The sequence below is a fragment of the Odocoileus virginianus genome, chromosome 17 (genome assembly GCF_023699985.2).
Source record: "Odocoileus virginianus isolate 20LAN1187 ecotype Illinois chromosome 17, Ovbor_1.2, whole genome shotgun sequence".
In the NCBI taxonomy this organism is placed as follows: Eukaryota; Metazoa; Chordata; class Mammalia; order Artiodactyla; family Cervidae; genus Odocoileus; species Odocoileus virginianus.
The window spans coordinates 6,393,860-6,413,545 of NC_069690.1; the positions used below are offsets into that span (position 1 = coordinate 6,393,860).

Consider the following 19,686-nt stretch of genomic DNA (forward strand, 5'->3'; position numbering starts at 1 on the left):
CATCTCCTGCATTGGCAGGCAAGTTCTTTAGAACCAGCGCCACCTGGGAAGCCTTTTTATGCCTGCAGTATAACCCAATTCACAAAATGAATGCACAGTCCCCTCTTAACCTCAGGGGATACATCTCAAGACTGGATGACTGAAACTGCAGATAGTACCTAAACCTGGATATACTATTTTTCCCTATATGTACATACCTATGCTAAGTTTAATTTATAAATCAGGCACAGTAAGAGATTAGCAACAATAACAAAATAGAACAGTTATAACAATATATTGTAACAAAAATTATGTGAATGTTCTACCTCTCAAAATAGCTTATTGTACAAATTGAATGTCTTTTTCCATCTTAACTAAGCACTTATTATGCACTGTGGCCATGACTTTTGCAATTTGAGGTGCAACAGCAAAACTACTAGGAATTTCTTTTTCCTTTTTCACAATTTCATGGAATGAAGATTCATTCTTATCATAGATCTCAGCAATTTCATCATACAGGTTTTTTTCCCTTACCTTATTAAGTATAGGACTTTCAACTGTTCAATTAAAGAAAGCTTCTCTTTGTCAAAACCAAACTGCCAGCATCACTACTCTTGCACTTTGGGGCCATTATTAATTAAAATAAAGGCTACTTGAACACAAGAATTATGATACCACAACAATCTGATGACCAAGATGGCTACTAAATGACTAAAGGGTAAGATACGCTGGACAGAGGGATGACTCACGTCCTGGGCAGGCTGGGCAGGATGACAGGAGATTTGATCCCACTATTCAGAACAGTGGCAATTTAAAACTTATGAACTGTTTACTTCTGGAACTTTCCATTTAATATTTTCAGACCTCAGTTGACCAATGGTTATTGAAACTGCAGAAAGCAAACCATGAATAAGAGAGGACTTCTATAATAGCAATAGCCCCATCATGAGTATCACCATGACATATATTCAGTTCAATCTGATAAATATAATATTTGTTGGACACAAGTGTCAGGCACTGTAAGGGCGATACAAAGTTGAATTACACAAGGTCCTTGGGCTTCATTTAAAATCCATTAGGGTAGACAAGAAACGTGTATAAATACTATCTGTAAAAATTATTTAGGTGCCAAATTTGTTGCCTAGTCACTCAGTCATGTCCTACCCTTTGTGACCCCATGAACTGTATAGCCCACGAGGCTCCCCAGTCCATGGGATTCTCCAGGCAAGAATACTGGAGTGGGTTGCCATTTCCTTCTCCAAGGTACCAAGAGAGAAATGTAAAAAATAAAGTAAAAATGTTTTGTGTCAACACAAAGAAGTAAAAATTTACTTACATTTGTGGGCATAAAAAAAATGCCTTAGAGGATGTAACTGATATCTGAGCAGGCCTAGTGGAATAGGTTAGTCTATAGGGAGGAGAAACAGAATGAGAAACTGCCAAAGAAAAAGTATAAACAGATAAGGGAGAAAGAGCAGAAAAATTGTACCTGGGGAAAGATGTATAATCAAGATTAGTTTGGGCATAAACTGAGTAAAGGACAATAGTGAAAATTAGGTAAAAATGAAAGTAGCAATGAAATCAGACCACATGGGGCTTTATTAAAGACCATAGTAAGAAACTTGTACTTGATGCTGTAAGGCCACAGTTACCCAGCCAAAGTATTGGAGAAAGTCAGTAATAGGATCTCACAGATGTTGAGGACAGATTCAAGCAGCGGAGGGTGTTCCTCCCGTTCACACTGGTGTGGCCACAACGGTTGTTCAGAGTAAGCACTCATTCTCATTGGCTACTAAATAATTTGCATGTCATTCCCAGACTTAAGGAGAAAACTAAAGGCAGGAAAACCAGATACAAAGCTATTACACAATCCTCCAAGCAAGTAATGAGGACCTAAGATGAGAAAATGCAGTGAACTTTGGGCAAATAAAGTTCTCTAAATCTCAATCTCCTCATCTGTAAAATAGGGATGATAATAATAGGGCTAGCTTTCAGTGTCACTGAGAGAATTCAAGATGATAATACATATAACAATTTCACTGAAATGCCTGCACATAATAAGTATGCAATAAATTATACATTCATTTATTAATAAGAAGGGAAAATATTTTAAAACATGATATGCAAGATTGGGGATTTATTAAGTACTCATGAAGAAGATATTGTAATATGCTTGCAAAGTGTGAGCCAGACAAATCCTATCCTACTTCTCTCATCCTAAATGAGATATTTTAGGTGACCTCTTAGACTACAAAAATAAACCTTTCAAGAACTTACTTGCTTTCTTGACCTGAAAGCATAGTATTTAAAAATTAAAAACATTTACATCATTTATTTTATTTCTAGTAAAAATGAAATATGGATAGGGGAAGGGGGTGGGAAAAAGAAGAAAGCAGCAGGAGGAGAATATGAAAGATTGGCATATCTTTTGTATGCAATGTAAGGAATAGTAAGAAGAAGAATGACCAGAATTCAGTTAGCATACATTTTTAGTCCGGAATCTTCCACTGATAAGCCTTGGATTATTGGACAATTCATTTGATCCAAGGGCCTCAATTGTAAGAACTGGACTGGATGATTTCTTAAGCACCTAGTTGGCTGTAACATTTCATGATTTCTTTAACAGCCATAAATAGTTTTATAGAAGCACTTCTCTAACTTTACCTTAGGTTCTATTTCCACTTTATTCCAACTAAGGCTCCCCTAAATCCATTATGGTCAACCAAGAACTCTGACTTTCTTTAGCCTGAGACATACTCCAAGAGTCCCCGGTTCCGTTCGTACCTCCAGAAGACAGTCCTCGCCCCTTTCTTTCTCACCTAGCCTACGGCTCCACTCCCTTCTTCTCCTTCCTTTTCAGCACACCATTAAGTGGGATGGATGAAGGCAAGCGAGGCCAGAAATTCTTTAAAGTTCTAGCCTGCTCTGGTTTCCTAAAGCAGGTAACTTGAGAGCCCCCTCTTCGTACTCTCCAGCTAGCCAGCCAGGTAAATGGAGACTTGAATAAAAGCCAGTTCCCCAAGAGTTCAAGAAAGCACCCCTTGGCCAGGCTAAAACCAGACCATCTCCTTGCACCCATAGCCTTCAGTGGACTGCCTTGCTCCATCCAACAGGGATAATTTCACTGGCTAGAGTTAATGCAGGATCATCTCTCTCCTTAACGAGACGGGGCTTCTCGGTCTCTCCTGCTCAGAATGAAAACCAGCTGCAGCCATTCACCCACTGGCATTCACCGCCCAGTCCACCACACACCATGATCGGCAAGGCAAGTGCCAGCTGCGGGGGCATTTGTGTGACTGCAGATCTAAGACAGTGTTGAAGGCACTACACAAACCAAACATTGTAAAGAGCGAGGGAGTCTGTGTAAATACAGTTGGGAAAAGAAGCCAAGGAGTGCAGCCAGAGAGGAAGGGCTAGGCCGGGGGAGGTGTAGAAAATCGCAGATAAGGTACACTGCCTTTACAGACAACGCATGCGGCAGAAATGTCGGAGTGCGCAGACTTGGCACTGGGCATATTTGGAGCTGCTAAAGCCGAAAGGGCAATTAGGCTATAATTTATATACTGGAATGCTTCAAATGCTCCTAAGCTGTAATAGAAACACAGCTCATTAAATATAGCCAATCTATCATTCCCTCAAGCACCTTGTAACTATGCTGTGAGAAAACCAATCACCTTTACATTTTAATAAAAATATTATCTTGCCTGAGTACAGAGAAAGGAGTGTAATTTATGGGATGAAAACCAAGATTTTTAAAGGGCAAAGTGAGAAATGGATGCAAAACTTTTAAGCAACAGACCTAGTTGAGTTCACAGTCTTTCTTTTTTAAAACATGTCAGCAAGTCTTTAGAAGCTGCATTTGGACCTTAAAATCAAGGGGATTATGTTGTCAGTTATTTTTAGGTCAACAGTATAAGGTAAAATGAGTGAAAATTGTGCTTCTTTTAGAGCTACTTAACTAAGTCTGTCAAACTCGGTCCACAGGTTTCCCTCTACCCATGTTTCTGATTTCTCTTCAGCCAACACCTCTTCACTTCATCACTGAGAAAAATTAAGAAATAAACATTGTCTCTACATACAAATTTTAAAATTTTTATGCTAAATCTCACTATCCATCCTCAGTAGTAAGGCTAAAACAACCTATCCAAAGAGAACAAGTGGAGAACAAGTTATTAATAATCGTATTCATTTCTTAAGGCTGCTGCAAGAAATTGCCACAAACTGAGTGGCTTCAACACCAGGAATTTATTCTCTCACAGTTCTAAAGGCCAGAAATCTAAAGTCAAGGTGTCGGCAGAGCCACACTCCCTCTGGAGAGGGGGAGAATCTATCGTTGGCTTCCTCCAGCTCCTGGTGGTCATTGGCATTCCTTGACTTGGGGCTGCCTCAATTCACTCTTTGCTTCTGTGGCCACACGGCCTCCGTCTCTTCTGCCGGCCACATGTCCATCTGCCTCACTCTCAGAAGAATGTCTTCATGCAGACATTCATCACTGGAATCAAGGCCCACCTAGATAAGCTAGGATAAAATCCTCCCATCAAAATCCTTACCAATCACATCTTCTGCCATTAAAGGTAACATTCACTCTTTTATCATATAAAGTAATACAGGTTCCAGGGATTAGGATGTGGACATGTATTTCAGGAGGTCACATCCCGTCCACTACAATAACTGTGATTGTCATTGTTAACAACTGAAAATTTTATAAGAATGAACAGCTTACAAGGTGCACTCACGATACATCATCTTAATCCTCGCAATATTTCTGTTCAAGGGCAGAGATCTAAAGTATTAGATAACCATTCCCTCATACCTTCCCTGGCTGAACAATCATTTACTGAGTACCTATTCTTTGCACAGCCAAGAGTAACAGGTTCAAAAGCACAGTGCCTGCCTTGGCAGGACCTCTAAAAGCTGTCCACAGTCATGCAGTGCCTCACTTTGAGCTGAGAGTATGCTGCATGAGGTGGGATCAATAAAAGCGAGCTGAGAAAGCAAATCTCATTAAGAAAATGTGTCCAAGCATTAAATGGAACTTCCACTTTATTTACCCCTTGAACTTCAGATTTTTCCCTATATACTGTTCAGTGGGCCTGCCACTGTTGAACCTTCAGCCCAACTCACTGGCTGACAAAGCCTGCAGCTTAATTTCATGCTTTCATTAACAACACTAAAAACTCTGCCCAGTTCTGTCACTCCAGGATAGAAGAGTACCAGAAAGCAAGGGGGGCTGGCAACCAACCATGCAGCTCCATTCACTAGTTCACTCAGACTTGCCTGTCACTCAGAACTCTCACAGTTTCAGAAGCTACTCTGTGTTTCCTGGGAGCATCTGGTTTTTGGATATCCTTTAAAGAGTATTCTTTAAGCGCAGATTAAGACTCTAAAAATTGAAATTTGAAAATAAAACAGAACATTAGGTAGTCCCTTCTACAATCAGAGACACCCGAACCGTGTAGTATTCATACAATAAACACCTTCCAGCTGGAAATTGAGTGACACCAACTTTCTCAGGGGTCTTCAAAAATAAATCATAAAGTGTCAGAGCTGGAAGGGACCTTCGACGTCATCCAACCCAGCCTCGTCTTTTCACAGCGGGGTAAATGGGTCAGAAGCTAATAGCCTGTTCAAGGCACCCAGTGAAATTAGATGCAAAGCTGTTTATTCCAGTAATGCTTTACTAGTTCACACAGGACTAAAACTACATTTCTTTCTCCACCTGTTCTGAAATTCAGACTTTATCATATGCCTTCCCCATAAATCCTAATGAGGAATATTTCATTACATGCTGAGAATTAATAACACTTTACACGTGTGAGAAATGTACCCTGCAGTTTTACAAAGCACCTTCAAATTTATCATTTCACCAATCATCACAGCAGTCCTGTGGCGTATAAAAGAAATATTTTGTCCACATTTCACAAATAAGGCAACTAAAGCTCAAAGGGGTCAAGTGATTTGCCAAAGGTTGTTATAGAACCAGTAAGTTGCAGATCCCAGCTGGAATCCAAGTCTTTCACTATTTGCATTAACTGAAATAGCCTCTTGGGTAAAAAACACGCAAGACACAAAAGGTTATAAAAACGAGGTATTTTCTGGTTTAGTAAATCTATGTTGAAAATATTTTACCCATGCTCAAAACCAAATACTATAGAAAATGTATCATGTTGGACCTTCAGGGAAACGTAATACCTTTTGAAACCTGTTCACTAATTCAATGCATGCATGTATGCTAAGTTGCTTCAGTCATGTCCGACTCTTTGCGACTCCACGGGCTGTAGCCTGCCAGGTTTCCCTGTCCATGGAGCTTCTCCAGGCAAGATTATTGGAGTGGGTTGCCATGCCCTACTCCAGGGGATCTTCCTGACCCAAGGATTGATTCTGCATCTCTTGCTGTCTCCCGCATTGGCAGGCAGGTTCTTCACCACTAGCATCACCTGGGAAGCTAATTCAATGTCTTTTCCCATTTTATTCCAAAGCAAATAGATGAAGTTTGGCGTGAAATGAGGTGGATCATGGATGCTCTACATTATGCAAGATACAAGCAACCAGTTTCTGGCTTATCCATAACTAAGCTGATAGATCCTTTCAATGAGCAGAACCTAAAGAAGATCAATTCTACATCATCACATATAGACTGTCTTCCATCACCATCACCATCCCCAGAGATGCAAAGAAGAAAAGCAGTGAGTGGTAAGCAATAAGATCCAAAATTCTGTGTTTCAGTCACCAGATTCTTGGTCCTAATCCCTACTGATGAGGTTTGTGCTGAGTCATTAGACTCAGCAAGCTGTAGAAAACAAAGCTCAGCAGGAAGAGTCTAGAAGCATAGAAGAAACAGGATCAGAACAGGGGAGGGTAGGAAGCTCGGGCAATGACCTGAGATCACATCCAGTTAGGAGTGGAGAAGATTCACTGCAGTTCTAGTTCAAGCTTCCAATGTACTAAAGCAATTTGACCAAAACCAGGGAGTAAAGAAAACAGGCCCAGTCTCCAGGAAATAGGGACTGACAGGAATGAGGCAGGAAGTAGGTCCTAGCCTGGCTAAGAGTTCCAGGCAAACTTCCCAGCAACAATACACCCATGCCCTGGGGTGAAGATGGGAAAGCAAGAAACCTTGCGTAAACTAGAATCCTCAGCCTGAGGCCAAATTAATAGGTTGGTCTCATCATGGATACAACAATCTGGAGACTACTTACAGACAAGCCAGAGGAGATGCCTAGCAAGCCACCTCCACTCTTGGGAATTAAATTCAACTTTACATGGCAAATACTAACTGAAAAAAACATAGTTAACACAAACTTCTGCAAAACCCTTTTATACTTATCAACAGAGAGAAAACATACTAGTCAAAGGCAGTATAATGAATGCTCTTGACTAGAACATGGTGCAACAAATGCCATTTTTCTAATCAATTAAAAAAATGGTATTCAAGGCATCTTTATTTCATATCTTATAAGAGCTAATTTTATATTTTCTACAATGATAATAATTGATATTTTTAATAAACCGTTCTAAAATGTGAACTTGTCCCATAGGGGGCAGCATGGTGTAGCAGAAAGAGCCTGGCCTTAGAAATCAAAGAGCTGGATTCAAATTCCAGCTTTGTTTTGCTAGCTGTATGCGCTTGAACAGATTACTACATCTGAGTCTGTTTCTTTTTATGTAAAATGAGAATAATACTATATACACCTTGAAAAGTTATTTGTGAATAAGAATCTATGTCAGATTCACAGAACATAATAGACAATAAAGTGTAATATAGTGTTTAATGTTATTTTTATTTCAGAAAACTCTAGCGGGGATATGAACCTTTTCTATAAGTAAGTTTATGTACATTCTGAAAACTTCAGTGTCTAAAAATCAAAACTTGGCAAGGGTAAGAACCTGAGGGAAAGCTTATTTATATTACCAAAGGATTCTATCATTTAACAAATAATTCAACAAAATAATTAGGTAGGTTTTTATAGATTCCCAGTAAGCTCAGGATACAGATAAAACACTATCCCTACCAGAAGTTAATTAATGGAGGAGACAAGATACATTAACAATTTCATACTAATTGCATATGTGCTACTGATATCAGGATATGCACAGGGTGTTATAGAATCTAATGGAGGTGTTAACCAGGAACTCATAAGATCAAAGAGAGCTTCCTGGAGGAGGTGACAAAATCAAGTACTGAAGGATAAGCAGAATTTGAACTGAGAAAGAGGAAAGCGTCATACGCAGAGGAGGCAGAATGTGCAGGCGTGTGTAGTTCAGGGAACTGTAAGCAGTCTGGCTGAACTCAAGATCTAAGGATATCATCCTTTTTTTTTCTTTTTTTCATTTAAAAAGCATTTATTGGTCACCCACTATGTTCCAGGCCCTCTTCAAGGTAACAAGGATATAGTGATAAACAAAGCCAAGCCTGTGCTCCCATAGAGCTGACATTCTAGGATGACAATGAAAATAGAAACAAGATCATTTCAGAGAGTGAAAATTCCAATACAAAATACCAATGAAGGTGGCTAGAAAGAGTGCTGAATTCATTAGGATAATTAGCAGAGACCTGTCTGTGAAGGTTACATTTGAACCAGCCCCCCAAAAAAAGGATCCAGTTATGCAAAGATCTAGAGTCAGAACATTCCAAGCAACAAAACAGCAAAAGGCCCTGAGGTGAGCAAGGGGTGAAAAGATGGCCCAAGTCATTGGAATAGATTGAACAGAGGGGCTGGTGATGAGAGGAGGAATACAGAGAAAGGCAAAGACCAGATCAGGCAGGGCATGGAAGGAAGCTGGAATTTTATTCTACTTGTGATGGAAAGCCATTGAACGCTTTTAAGCAAGGATTGATATAATCTGAATTATTCTTTAGAATCAAATCTGTCTGTTGCTTGAAGAGACCAGTGTTGGAAACAGGGAGATCAATCAGGAAGCTATTAACAAAGAAGATAGCAAGTTTTCTGGCATCAGGACACCATGATGTCATTTACCAAAAACAGATGGACAGGAGGAGAAAAAACTTGAGCAAATGGGTATGGTGAATTTAGGTTAGTTTTAGAGCATTCCACGCAGAAAGAAACATTCAAAAGCAAGCAGGATGCATGGGGTGTGAAGTTAAGATAAATGAACTAATAATACAGAGTTAATAATTGTTGACATATGAATGCTTGATATTCCCTGTGAAAACGCTTGGTATTCCCCCATGAATATGTTTGATATTCCCTATGAAAATGCTTGATATCCCCCATGAAAATGCTTGATGTTCCCCTTGAATATGCTTCATATTCCCGAGAGAGTAGGCAGAGTATGAGAGGAGAAGGAAAGATGCCTGTGGAACAGAACAGCAGAACTTCTTAAACTGAGAAGTAAAGACGAGAGGAAGAAGATAAAATAAAGAGAGCAGTGTCACAAAAATTAAAACATGTCAAATGAAGGTTTTTTAAAAAAAAAAAGGTTAAATAAAACTGAACAGCTTCTATTGTTCTGTTTCGTCTTTTCAACAAGAAAGTCATCAGTAACCTTGATGACAGCAGTTTGAGAAGGAAAGGAGACAGAAAGCGAATAGAAATCGATCGGGGAGTAACTCGGAGGTTAAAAAATGGGATCAGTAAGGATTTCAGAATCTTGTAGCTGGGGAGGTGTAAGCTTGAAAGGGCACGTTTACAAGGCGGGACAGATATACCCTCAGCTGTTCCCCAATTCACATAACTCTACAAACAACTCTTCAATTCTACTCCCCCCTTCACAGCCGTTGTCTGTCCTCTCTGCTCACAGAACTTACTCAGTGTTTAATCTCCTCTTAGCCACAGGCTCCTAAGTAGGTCCCCCCGGCTGTATGCGGGTGGCCTCTCCTGTGCCACCTAAGTGCCAAATTCTCACGTTGCCCAGATGACGGGTTACACACACTCCCTGCTGGGAAGATCTGGCCAATTACACTTGGATTTTATTATTAACTTAAAATGTGAGCGATCATCATTCTGTTTCTTAAAATATAACTCTCTCTTGGGTCCATTTATTTCTCTGAAGCCAAGATTCCATGGGCTGTGAAATACAAAGACGTGGAGAGCAGCAAATGAAAAATGGAACCCAGTGACAGGGAAGCTGTTGGGAATGGGGAGAAACACTTAGCATCCCCGCACAAAAGCAGAAGCATTTCAGAGCAAAGAAATCTGCACCTGCATACTCTGTCCTCTCCACTAGTGTGACTATTTTTAATTGCTTGGAAACCATTTATGAAAAGGGAAAAATCCAATTTAGAGGTACATCCCCTCTGGGTTGCTCATAGGTTAAAGTTTACAACACAGTTCCATTCAGTGTGAGCAGGGGTCACCTAATTTCTGAGAGGCCTGCTGGAAATACAAAGCCTGTTACAAGCCTAGACTCTGGTACCAGCCCAAGATTCCATCTGAAGGCTGTTGAGTACCTCGGATTTGTTTGTGTGTATGTATGTGTATGTGGTTGGACGGGCAGGGTGGGAGGGCAGTGGAACTCTCTTACTTCCCATTTCTGTGTGGTTTTCAGACACAAAGTAGAACTCCTCTGAGTCAATTAAAATTAAGCATCTCCCGAAGACTCAAGGGGGAAAGTTGGCTCCTAGAAAAGGCAGCACCAAGCAGGGGGTGGAATGACTGGTCCATGGCTAGGTATTTTCTCTCCCACTCCTTTTCTGTGGGTATAGTGGTCACAGACAGCAGCAATTTTTTTTTTTTTCCAATACTGTTATTTCTCCTAGTGATGCATGGGCGAGGCAACAAAGGGGAGGGGAGGCGCTGTTTCCTTCAGATGCATGTGAAGGTTATCCTGGTCTTCCAAAAGTAAATCTTCCTAGTAAGATTTTCCCAGATGAAGTCAAGATTAAGAACACTGTGGCATAAACTAAACAGCTCAAAAAGAAAAATTTCACAGGAATCTGAAGATGGGAAATTAGAAGGTGAACAAACCCCTGAGCTTCCACCCAAGGCTTAATGATTTATTAAAGTTCTTTGTTTCTAAATTATCTAAATTCTACTCAAATACAGTGGAAAAAATTCAATGAAGCACACACACAGAAAGTACCAGTTTGAACAGTGATATATTAAAAATGTGAAGATAGATTCTTAGGGCAAATACTACTTCTTTTTCCTTTCTTTCTGTCCCGCCATGCCCCTTGCCTTTAAGAGAAAAGCAATAGCTTTAAATCAGTTATTCCTTCCTGCAATGTCATCTCCCCATAACACCCTCAAAATCCACATCAACTCTACTCTGCTGTTGTTGGCCTGATCTGCAGAGACCAGGAGTTACAACACCCATTACAATGGCAAGAAAGCCAGGCTTCCTCAGCCAGCACTAACACTACGGGCAGAACCTCCATCAGACAGCTCGTGGGTCCAGCAGAGGGAAACGCAAGGTCCTACCAGTGCCGCCTGCCCCGTGGGCCCTCTGAGGGAAACTGAGGGGCACAACCAGCTTTATTAAAACAACAACTGGGCAAGGCGCCTGCAATGCTTAATGGAGCATACGGCCTGGATCTGGGGATGGAAGCTGCACTTTGCATTCTTTTCCAGGAAGGGAGGGAGTGGCAGTGGCCTGAAATCCCTGGAAACTCTCCTCAGTGCCCTGGCTGGCATCCTGGAGATTTTCCCAGCTTGTTCTGGGAGGGGTATCCCACTCTAAGCAATAGGTTCCACTAAGTCCTATAATAAATAAGACAACCACCATGGAAGTCAAATATTTAGATTCCCACTAGAGCAGGGTTTCCAAAGTGCAGGTCCGTGAACTTACAATATAATATTTACCACTTCATACTTAAGCCCTTTTTCATCTCTTTCCTGGGTTACTACATTTATAACTTGCTCTTTCTCTTGATTTATCTCCTATCTCCCTTACTCTTGGGAGTTACAGTAAAAATTTACATTATTTACAAATTCACTGCTAAATCTAGGATGAGAAATACAGTACTAGAATAATACGAGACACCATTCAAGACATTATTATTCTTTATTATTAATACGATTCTCACAGCAAAATCTTGAAGGTTTTTTGATTACTGGTTTGTATTTTAATGAGTCACCTCTTAATGTTTTCTAGCTATTCTCTATTTAAAAGTGAAAAAGATTTCAATATTAACACCTTATGTTTGTAAGGCACTTAAACTATTTTTAACAAACTAATTTAATCCTTATATTACCTGTGGAAGATAGGTAAGATGATTACTTATGTGCTACAGATAAAGGGGCTAAGTTGGAAGGGGCTAAGTGATTTATTCAACATCCTATACACTGTAAGGAGCAAGGCAGGACTTCAGTCTAATTTTCAGATAATTGTTCTTTCTGCTACAACTGTGGTGACTCAAGTTAAGTGTCACCAAATATGAAGCAAAATGAAAACAATAAAATGAAGTTAAATGATGTAGGTGATTGTTTTCAGACATTTCTGTGGCAGATTAAATTAGATCTTTTCAGACTGCTTTCAGTATTGTTTTTAGGAGGCAATCAAATCTCACACTTTAAGCTTTCAGATTTCAACATCTGTTTCAGTTTCAATTCAATGCAATATTCTTTACTGAGACTCTTGGATGTATCAGATATAGCACAAGAGGCTTAAAATAATATAATGATGATGAATTCACACTCTGCTCCTCATGGTCTATTCATATGTCCATGTTCAGATCTGGGAAATATTGAGGATTTATATGTCCCTTTGCTTGACTCCTTCCTTAGTCCTTTCCCTCACTGACTGGCTTCTTCAACACTTACAAAGCAGAGATGAATAAGACATGGTGCATGTCCTCTGGAGTTTACACTCAATGAGAAAGATAAAAATATAAGTGAATAATTTATAATAAATCTTGATAAATGCAATAACAGAGATATAAATAAAATGCTTCATGGGCCAAAAGAACTGAGCAACTAACTCAACCTGGGGAAATCCGCACCAGCTCTTCCTGAGAGACCGAGTCTTAAAATATGATGCTCAATTGAAATATCAGAATGTCAGCCTTTAAAGCATACCTACATATACTCACTAGTCCCTCACAACCAACAAATTCTCACTATCTGTATGCTGTGGGGTCAAAGTGCAAACTGTTCTTGTAGGGCATCTGACCTGACTACAGGCTGCAAAGAGTTTAGTGACACAACCCCTTTAGCACTTGCTTCTAGACATTTTTACTATCAGACGTGTAGCGGGTTAAATGGTGGCCATCCAAAAGACAGGTCTGTGTCCTAACTGTCAGAACCTGTAAACGTGACCTTATTTGGAAAAAGAGTTTTCACAGATGTAATTCAGAACCTTGAGATGAGATCATCCTGGATTATCCAGGTGGGCCCTAAATCCAGTTACGAGTGTCCTTAAAAGACACAGAAGAGAGTCCGTGTGAAGGCAGAAGCAGAGACTGGAGTGATGCAGCCCGAGGCATGCAGAGCCACCAGCAGCAGTAAGAGGCAAGAAGCAGATTTTCCCCTGGAGCCCCCAGAGGGACGGCCGCCCAGCTGACTACCACGGCTTCAGACGCTGGGCTTCCAAAGCCGTGAGAGAGCACATTTCTGTTGTTTTAAGCCACACAGGGTGTGGCCATTTGTTACAGCAGCCACGGGAAGCTAACACAGACCTAACATGTTTCCCTTACTAAAAGTGTAACAGAACTGTGTGGTTGTCACACCAACTGGGTCTCATGAACTCGGTCCCAGCCCGCAGGAAGCTTCCACAGAAAGCCATAGGAATTCTGAGCAGAATTCAGCAGAGCAGGTCCTCGGTGTGACACAAATCTGCGTGTAGGTTCCTATCCTGCCACTTATCGGCTTACATGAGCTGGAAAATTTAATAAGCCTAGGCCTCAGTATCCACATGTGCGAATGGGAACTGGTGTAAGAATTAAATAAGATAAAGCTAGAACACCGAGCACGATGACTGGCTCACAGTGACCACTAAGTAAACATCAAGTGCTACTATCACTATTGTGGATACAAATGAATAGTATATATGGATAGCTGAACAGACGGCAGTGATCAAACACAGGAGGAAGCTTGACTAAAGTCAACTATCAGTTAATTGCATGCATCTTCAATGAGCCTCTCTTCAAGGCCCTACGGCACCTATCACTACCATCATCAAAAACAGCTGAGAGTTCTGAGACCCCGTTTCCTGGTCCCACATGTGCACCCGCGGCTGATTCATGTCGATGTTTGGCAAAAACGACTACAGTATTGTAAAGTAATTAGCCTCCAATTAAAATAATTAATTTAATAAATTAAAAAAGGGAAAGGGACTATCTAGAAATTGTTTTAAGAAAGGCAAAGTCATTCAGCCCAAGCCTTTATCCAGCTCTCTTAACTTGAAAAGCTCTGTCTGCCTTCTTCCCTAACCAGGAGTCTTTACATCTTCTCACTAAAGATTGATGATGGCATCGGTGCTCCCAAGTGATCCTCCTTGCTATTTCCATCAACTTATTGCTCACATGTTCAGTCGTTCCCTTTCCAACAATTTCTTCTCTACCCACAAACACCTTCCCTCAACTCTGCTACCCCACCATGTTCCCATTCCAGCCCTCCAGGATGGTTTGGCCAACCGCTTAAGTTCAATCTGCCCCAAATTAAATTTACCATGTCTTCCACTGCCCGACCCTCTTGCAGTTAAACTCCTCTGGTTTGATGCTATTCCTATCTTCCAGGCACCAAAGCTAGAAACATATTTGTCATTTCAGGGCCTTCACACTTGCTTCTCCAACTTGCCTAGAACACTATTCCCTAAAATTTCTATAAAGCTGGTTCCTTCTGATCACTGAAGTCTCATCTAGACTCCAGAGATTCCTCCCCTGGCTACCTTATTTAAAGAATCTCTCTCCCAAGTCACTCTCTAGCTGAAATCCAGTTTCATTTTATTCATAGAACTTTACACTCTCTGAAATTAATCTTAGGTATATCCTGACTTACTTATTGTCCACCCTCTATGAACTGCATGAAAGCAGAGACCATTGTATCTATCATAAAATAAGTGTTCGGTAAACATCTTCAAATGAATGACTTTCCTGGAGTTCTATTTTCTTCCACATAATCACCACTCTTGCTCAACCCCACAACCTAAAAAAGGTAAATATTTAAAGGAAAAAACAACAGCATCCCAGCTGGCCTCCCTATTATTTCCTCCTGATCCAATTCATCTTACATCCTGCCTGCCTGCAACATAATTATAATAAATTTCAGCTCTCATCTTGCTAATTATTATTTAAATTTTTCTGATAATTACCCACTGGCTACAAAACTAGGTACAAACTCCTTACCTAGGCATTCACTGTTCTCTGGTTCTATCCTGTCTTTAAAAAATATAACCTCTTTTAACCATTTAAAATAATTGTAAGAGCATCAGGTTGCAAAGAAATGTATAGGAATTTCCGTGTTCTCCTTCCCCAGGCTCTCCCCAATGCTCACATCTTACACAGTTCCTGCACAGTATCAAAACCAAGAACCTGGTACAACCTACTGCTCATCTAAATTTCACCAATTATACTCATGCATGTGTGTGTGTGTGTGTGTGTGTGTGTGTAGTGTGCGCATGCACATAAGCATGTAGGCTCAATTGCATAGCTCTGTGCAATCTGTCATATGTATAGTCTTGGGTAATCACCACCATAGTCAATTGTACCATCTCCACAAAACTTCCTCTGTTACCCACTTTATACCTTACCCACCACACCCCGCTCCTGCCCCTACCCTGGCTACTACTAATCTGTTCTTCATCTGTATAATTACATCATGAATGTTACATAAACAGAATTCTTCATTTGTATTGATGAGTAGCATTTCATTGAATGGATGTATCACAATTTGTTTAATTACACATCCATTGAAAGATATTTGGGTAGTTTTCCAGTTTCCAATAAAATTGGTAAGAAGTGAAGTGAAGTGAAGTTGCTCAGTCGTGTCCGACTCTTTGTGACCCCATGGACTGTAGCCTACTGGGCTCCTCCATCCATGGGATTTTCCAGGCAAGAGTACTTGAGTGGGTTGCCATTTCCTTCTCCAGAGGACCTTCCCGACCCAAGGATTGAACCCGGGTCTCCCACATTGTAGGCAGATGCTTTACCGTCTGAGCTGAACATTCATAAACAGGTTCCTGCATGAAAATAAACCTTAGTTTTTCTAGGCTAAATTCCTAGAGTGAAAATACTGGCATCTTACTTTTGTAGCCCTATTTTCCCCAAATTCCACTCCTATTCCCATGTAATAGTCAAACGGGACTACTTATACTGTTTCCTTTCCCTCTGTTTTCTAATCCTCTCCTCAACATTTGTACATTTATTATTAAAAGCCACCTCAAATAATTTTTTGAAAGTAGATGAGGAAATAAATTAATAAACATAAAAACAGAGATGAATGAGTGGAGACAAAAAATAAAGACGATAGTGTTTTATCAATCCTGTCCCAATAAAATATGATCTCTTTCCTATAAACCTGCATCTTATTTGCTAAACTTAAGGTATGTTCTTCCACAGTCTCATAGATGCATATGCCCCACTTCCATTAAAACAGTAAAATCCCTGAAACAGATCATTTCTTATTAATTTTATGTTCAGTCAGCCACTAAACATAGTGTTTCTGTTAGAGCAGGAGCTCAAGCAAAACAAAATCTTCCTTGTTGACCAAATGGATGAATTAAGTATCTTTGCCGGAAGGGGGCTCTGGTCCAACCAGGAAACCAGGATGTTATATTTGCATTAAAATGATAACTAACAATACAAGTCTATACAGACTAAGTGCCAAAGGATAATAGAAACAAAAAATATTTCAGAAGTGCAGACAAGTGGGCAATCCTTTCTGGGACAGTTGAGAGATACTTTCTAAAAAAGGCTTTGTTTGAGGGAATCCTTAAATAGATGAGTGGAACCAAAACAAATAAATAAATAAGGGAGTCCTTTTTGATAATCATTAGTTAAAGAACAACATATGAGTTGATCTCATTCTCCGTGGCTGGATCCATAGTAGGGATGTGCCCAAATTTTTAAACCATTCCCCTAATAAAAAACATTTAGGTTTGCGTCAGTTAGGATTAAGTCTGGATCTGTGTTACAGAAAACCCAAACAAGGGTGTCATTAACACATGATACTTTATTTCTCTCCTATGTGAAAGAAGCCCAGAGATAAGACAAGTCAGGGACAGTACGTAGATGCTATGGTCTTCAGACACCATGCCCCATTTTTCAGCTCCACCATCCTAGAACATGGCTTCCTCTTCCAAGGTTGCCTCATGAGCCCAGTCAACACATCTTGTTACAGGCAATTGGAAGAAAAAACAAAATGGTCTATCTCCCAGCTAAGCCAGCTCCTCGGATGCAGCCTTCCAAAAGCTTTGTACCATACTTTCAGTTCTATCTCACTCACCAGGATTTAGTTATATCACCATGCCTAGCTGCAAAGGAAGCTGGAAAGAAAAGTGGTCTTTTACATGAATGCACTGCTGTCTCAAACAAAATTTAAGAATTTGTAACTAAAAAAGGATAATGGATATTGGGTAGCAGCCAGCAGCGAGCGAACAAAACTGAAATCTTGTCCTGCCAATGAGTAAGGAATGTCATCTTCTACAGCTAGGAAAAAGAAAAAAAGGAAAAGAAACACTTTACTCCCTGACCCTGAAATAAACAAACAACCAAAAAATATATATTACATCTGGTTCTAGTCCCTAAAACAGAAGAAACCTTAATCGCATTTGTGTAAATTACTCACTCCTTTAACAAAACAATTTTTTTCCCTGAAGCTTACAATATTCTTCTGATAATCATGTCTAATTTTCCACCATGAACAGACTAACTATAACCTTATAACCCTGTGGGTTTTTACTTCAAATATCTGTTGTATTTTTTAATCAGCAAGCCAGTACTGAATTTGGACTCCCTTGCAGAACTTTGCCAAGTAAAGTATTTTCCTTTCTTAAACTATTTTTCTTTTCTTAATGCTTCTGTGTCTCTAAGTCTTCCTTTCACAGTAGTCTCAGCCACAAGGTTATTTCTAGTTTTTCACTAATATAAATCATGTTACAGTAAACAATTTGTAAATGCTTCCATGTACACATAGTGACAATTTCTCAAACACAGATATCTAAAAAAAGGACTTGCTAGGACAAATGATATGCACATTTTTAACCTGTTCTATGAAGCTGCTATCTAAAGAGCCAGACCAGCTTATATTCCCACCACCATTATATGAGGGTCCCTGACTTCCAACACATCACCAACACAAGAGATTATCATTCTTCTCAACACAGGAGTTCATCATTCTATTTATTTTCAGCAAATCTGATGGGCAAAAAAAAATGCCCTGTTTTTACTTCAACTGCATTTCCCAAATTACTACCTAATTAGTAATTATAGTCTACCTAGGTTGAATAGCTTTATTATGCTTATTGGCCATTTGTATTAAATATTCTTTGAAGTGTTGGCTATCTTCTGCCCATCTGGATTGTCTTCTAATTTACAGAAAATCTTTATGTAGCCTGTAAAATTAATCTTTTCTTATACATATTATCACTATTTTCTTTCAATCTACCCCTTACCTTTACCTTGTTTATGTGATCATTTCAAAATATTAAGCTTTCATATAGTCAAGTTATCAGTTACTTCTTTTCTGACTTCTGGGGTTTTATTTTGCTTAGAAAGACCTTCCTACCCAAAATTACAAACATACTGTTTTCTAATACTTGTAGAGTTTGCTTGTTATATTTAAACTACATGGAATTTACTTTTATATATGAGATGAGGGAGGACATTCTCTAATTATTTTACTAAAGGATAACCACTTACACCAACACTATATACTAAAAAATCTATTCACTCCCCTAGTCTGAAATGTTATCTTTACCATATGTTCAATCATCACACTGAATTAAGACAGTTCCTGAACTTTATATTTCTGTTTTACAGATCCATCTGTCCATTAAACATCAATTCTACAAAGTTGCAATTACCAAAATTCTGTAATATGTTCTGATACCTCATAAATCGGGCTCTTTCCTATTGGACCTTAAAAAAAGCTTAGTTATTTTCACAAATTTTCTTTTCCTGATAAATTTAAAAAATCAATTTACTAAATTCCATTTAAAAATCCCACGGAAGGATTTCCCTGGTGGTCTAGTGGCTAAGACTCAGCGCAGGCCCTAGTGAGACCCCTGGTCAGGGAACTAGATCTTGCATGCCACAACTAAAGATCTGTCCTGCTGCAACTAAAATCCAGTGCACCCAAATAAATAAATAATCCTATGGCGATTTTTGAACGGGACTGGCTCAGATTTGAAAATGAGCAATTTCTTGTTCTTTTTAAAAGGACTTGAATCTTTTCAAAATTAGCTTATATTTACTAAGTACCCAATATGGACTGAATTCTGTGGAAAATTCAAAGGCTTTTAAGACAGATTTTTGTCCTGCAGAAATGTACAACCTGGTTGGAAAAAAGACATAAACATTCTGTACTGCATTAAATTACAAATACTGTATTTACAGAACTAAACTTCTGGTTCACTTATGATCAGCATAGCATGCCCTTTGAGGCTGATTTTCACCTCTGATTTTACTTCTGTTTTATTTTCTCTCTTGGCCTTAATTTTTTCTCTTTTTAAACACTGACAACAAGGTCAACTATTTATATGTATACAAGATTTTTTTCACAGTCACTTTAAGAAGTTCTATTATCACCCCAATTTTGCAGATAAGAAAACTGAAGCTCAAAGAGGTTAAGTAACTTTCCCAAGATCACA

At 39.4% G+C, this 19,686-nt stretch overlaps 1 protein-coding gene across 1 annotated transcript in view; it reads left to right on the forward strand.

Moving 5' to 3' along the window:
* Positions 1 to 19,686, forward strand: part of ANKFN1 (ankyrin repeat and fibronectin type III domain containing 1) — a 295,344-nt gene that overhangs the window by 264,509 nt on the left and 11,149 nt on the right. Inside the window, exon 18 of the mRNA XM_070478482.1 lies at positions 6,459 to 6,672. Coding sequence (XP_070334583.1) covers positions 6,459 to 6,672 — 214 coding nt within the window. The remainder of the gene's footprint in view (positions 1 to 6,458; positions 6,673 to 19,686) is intronic.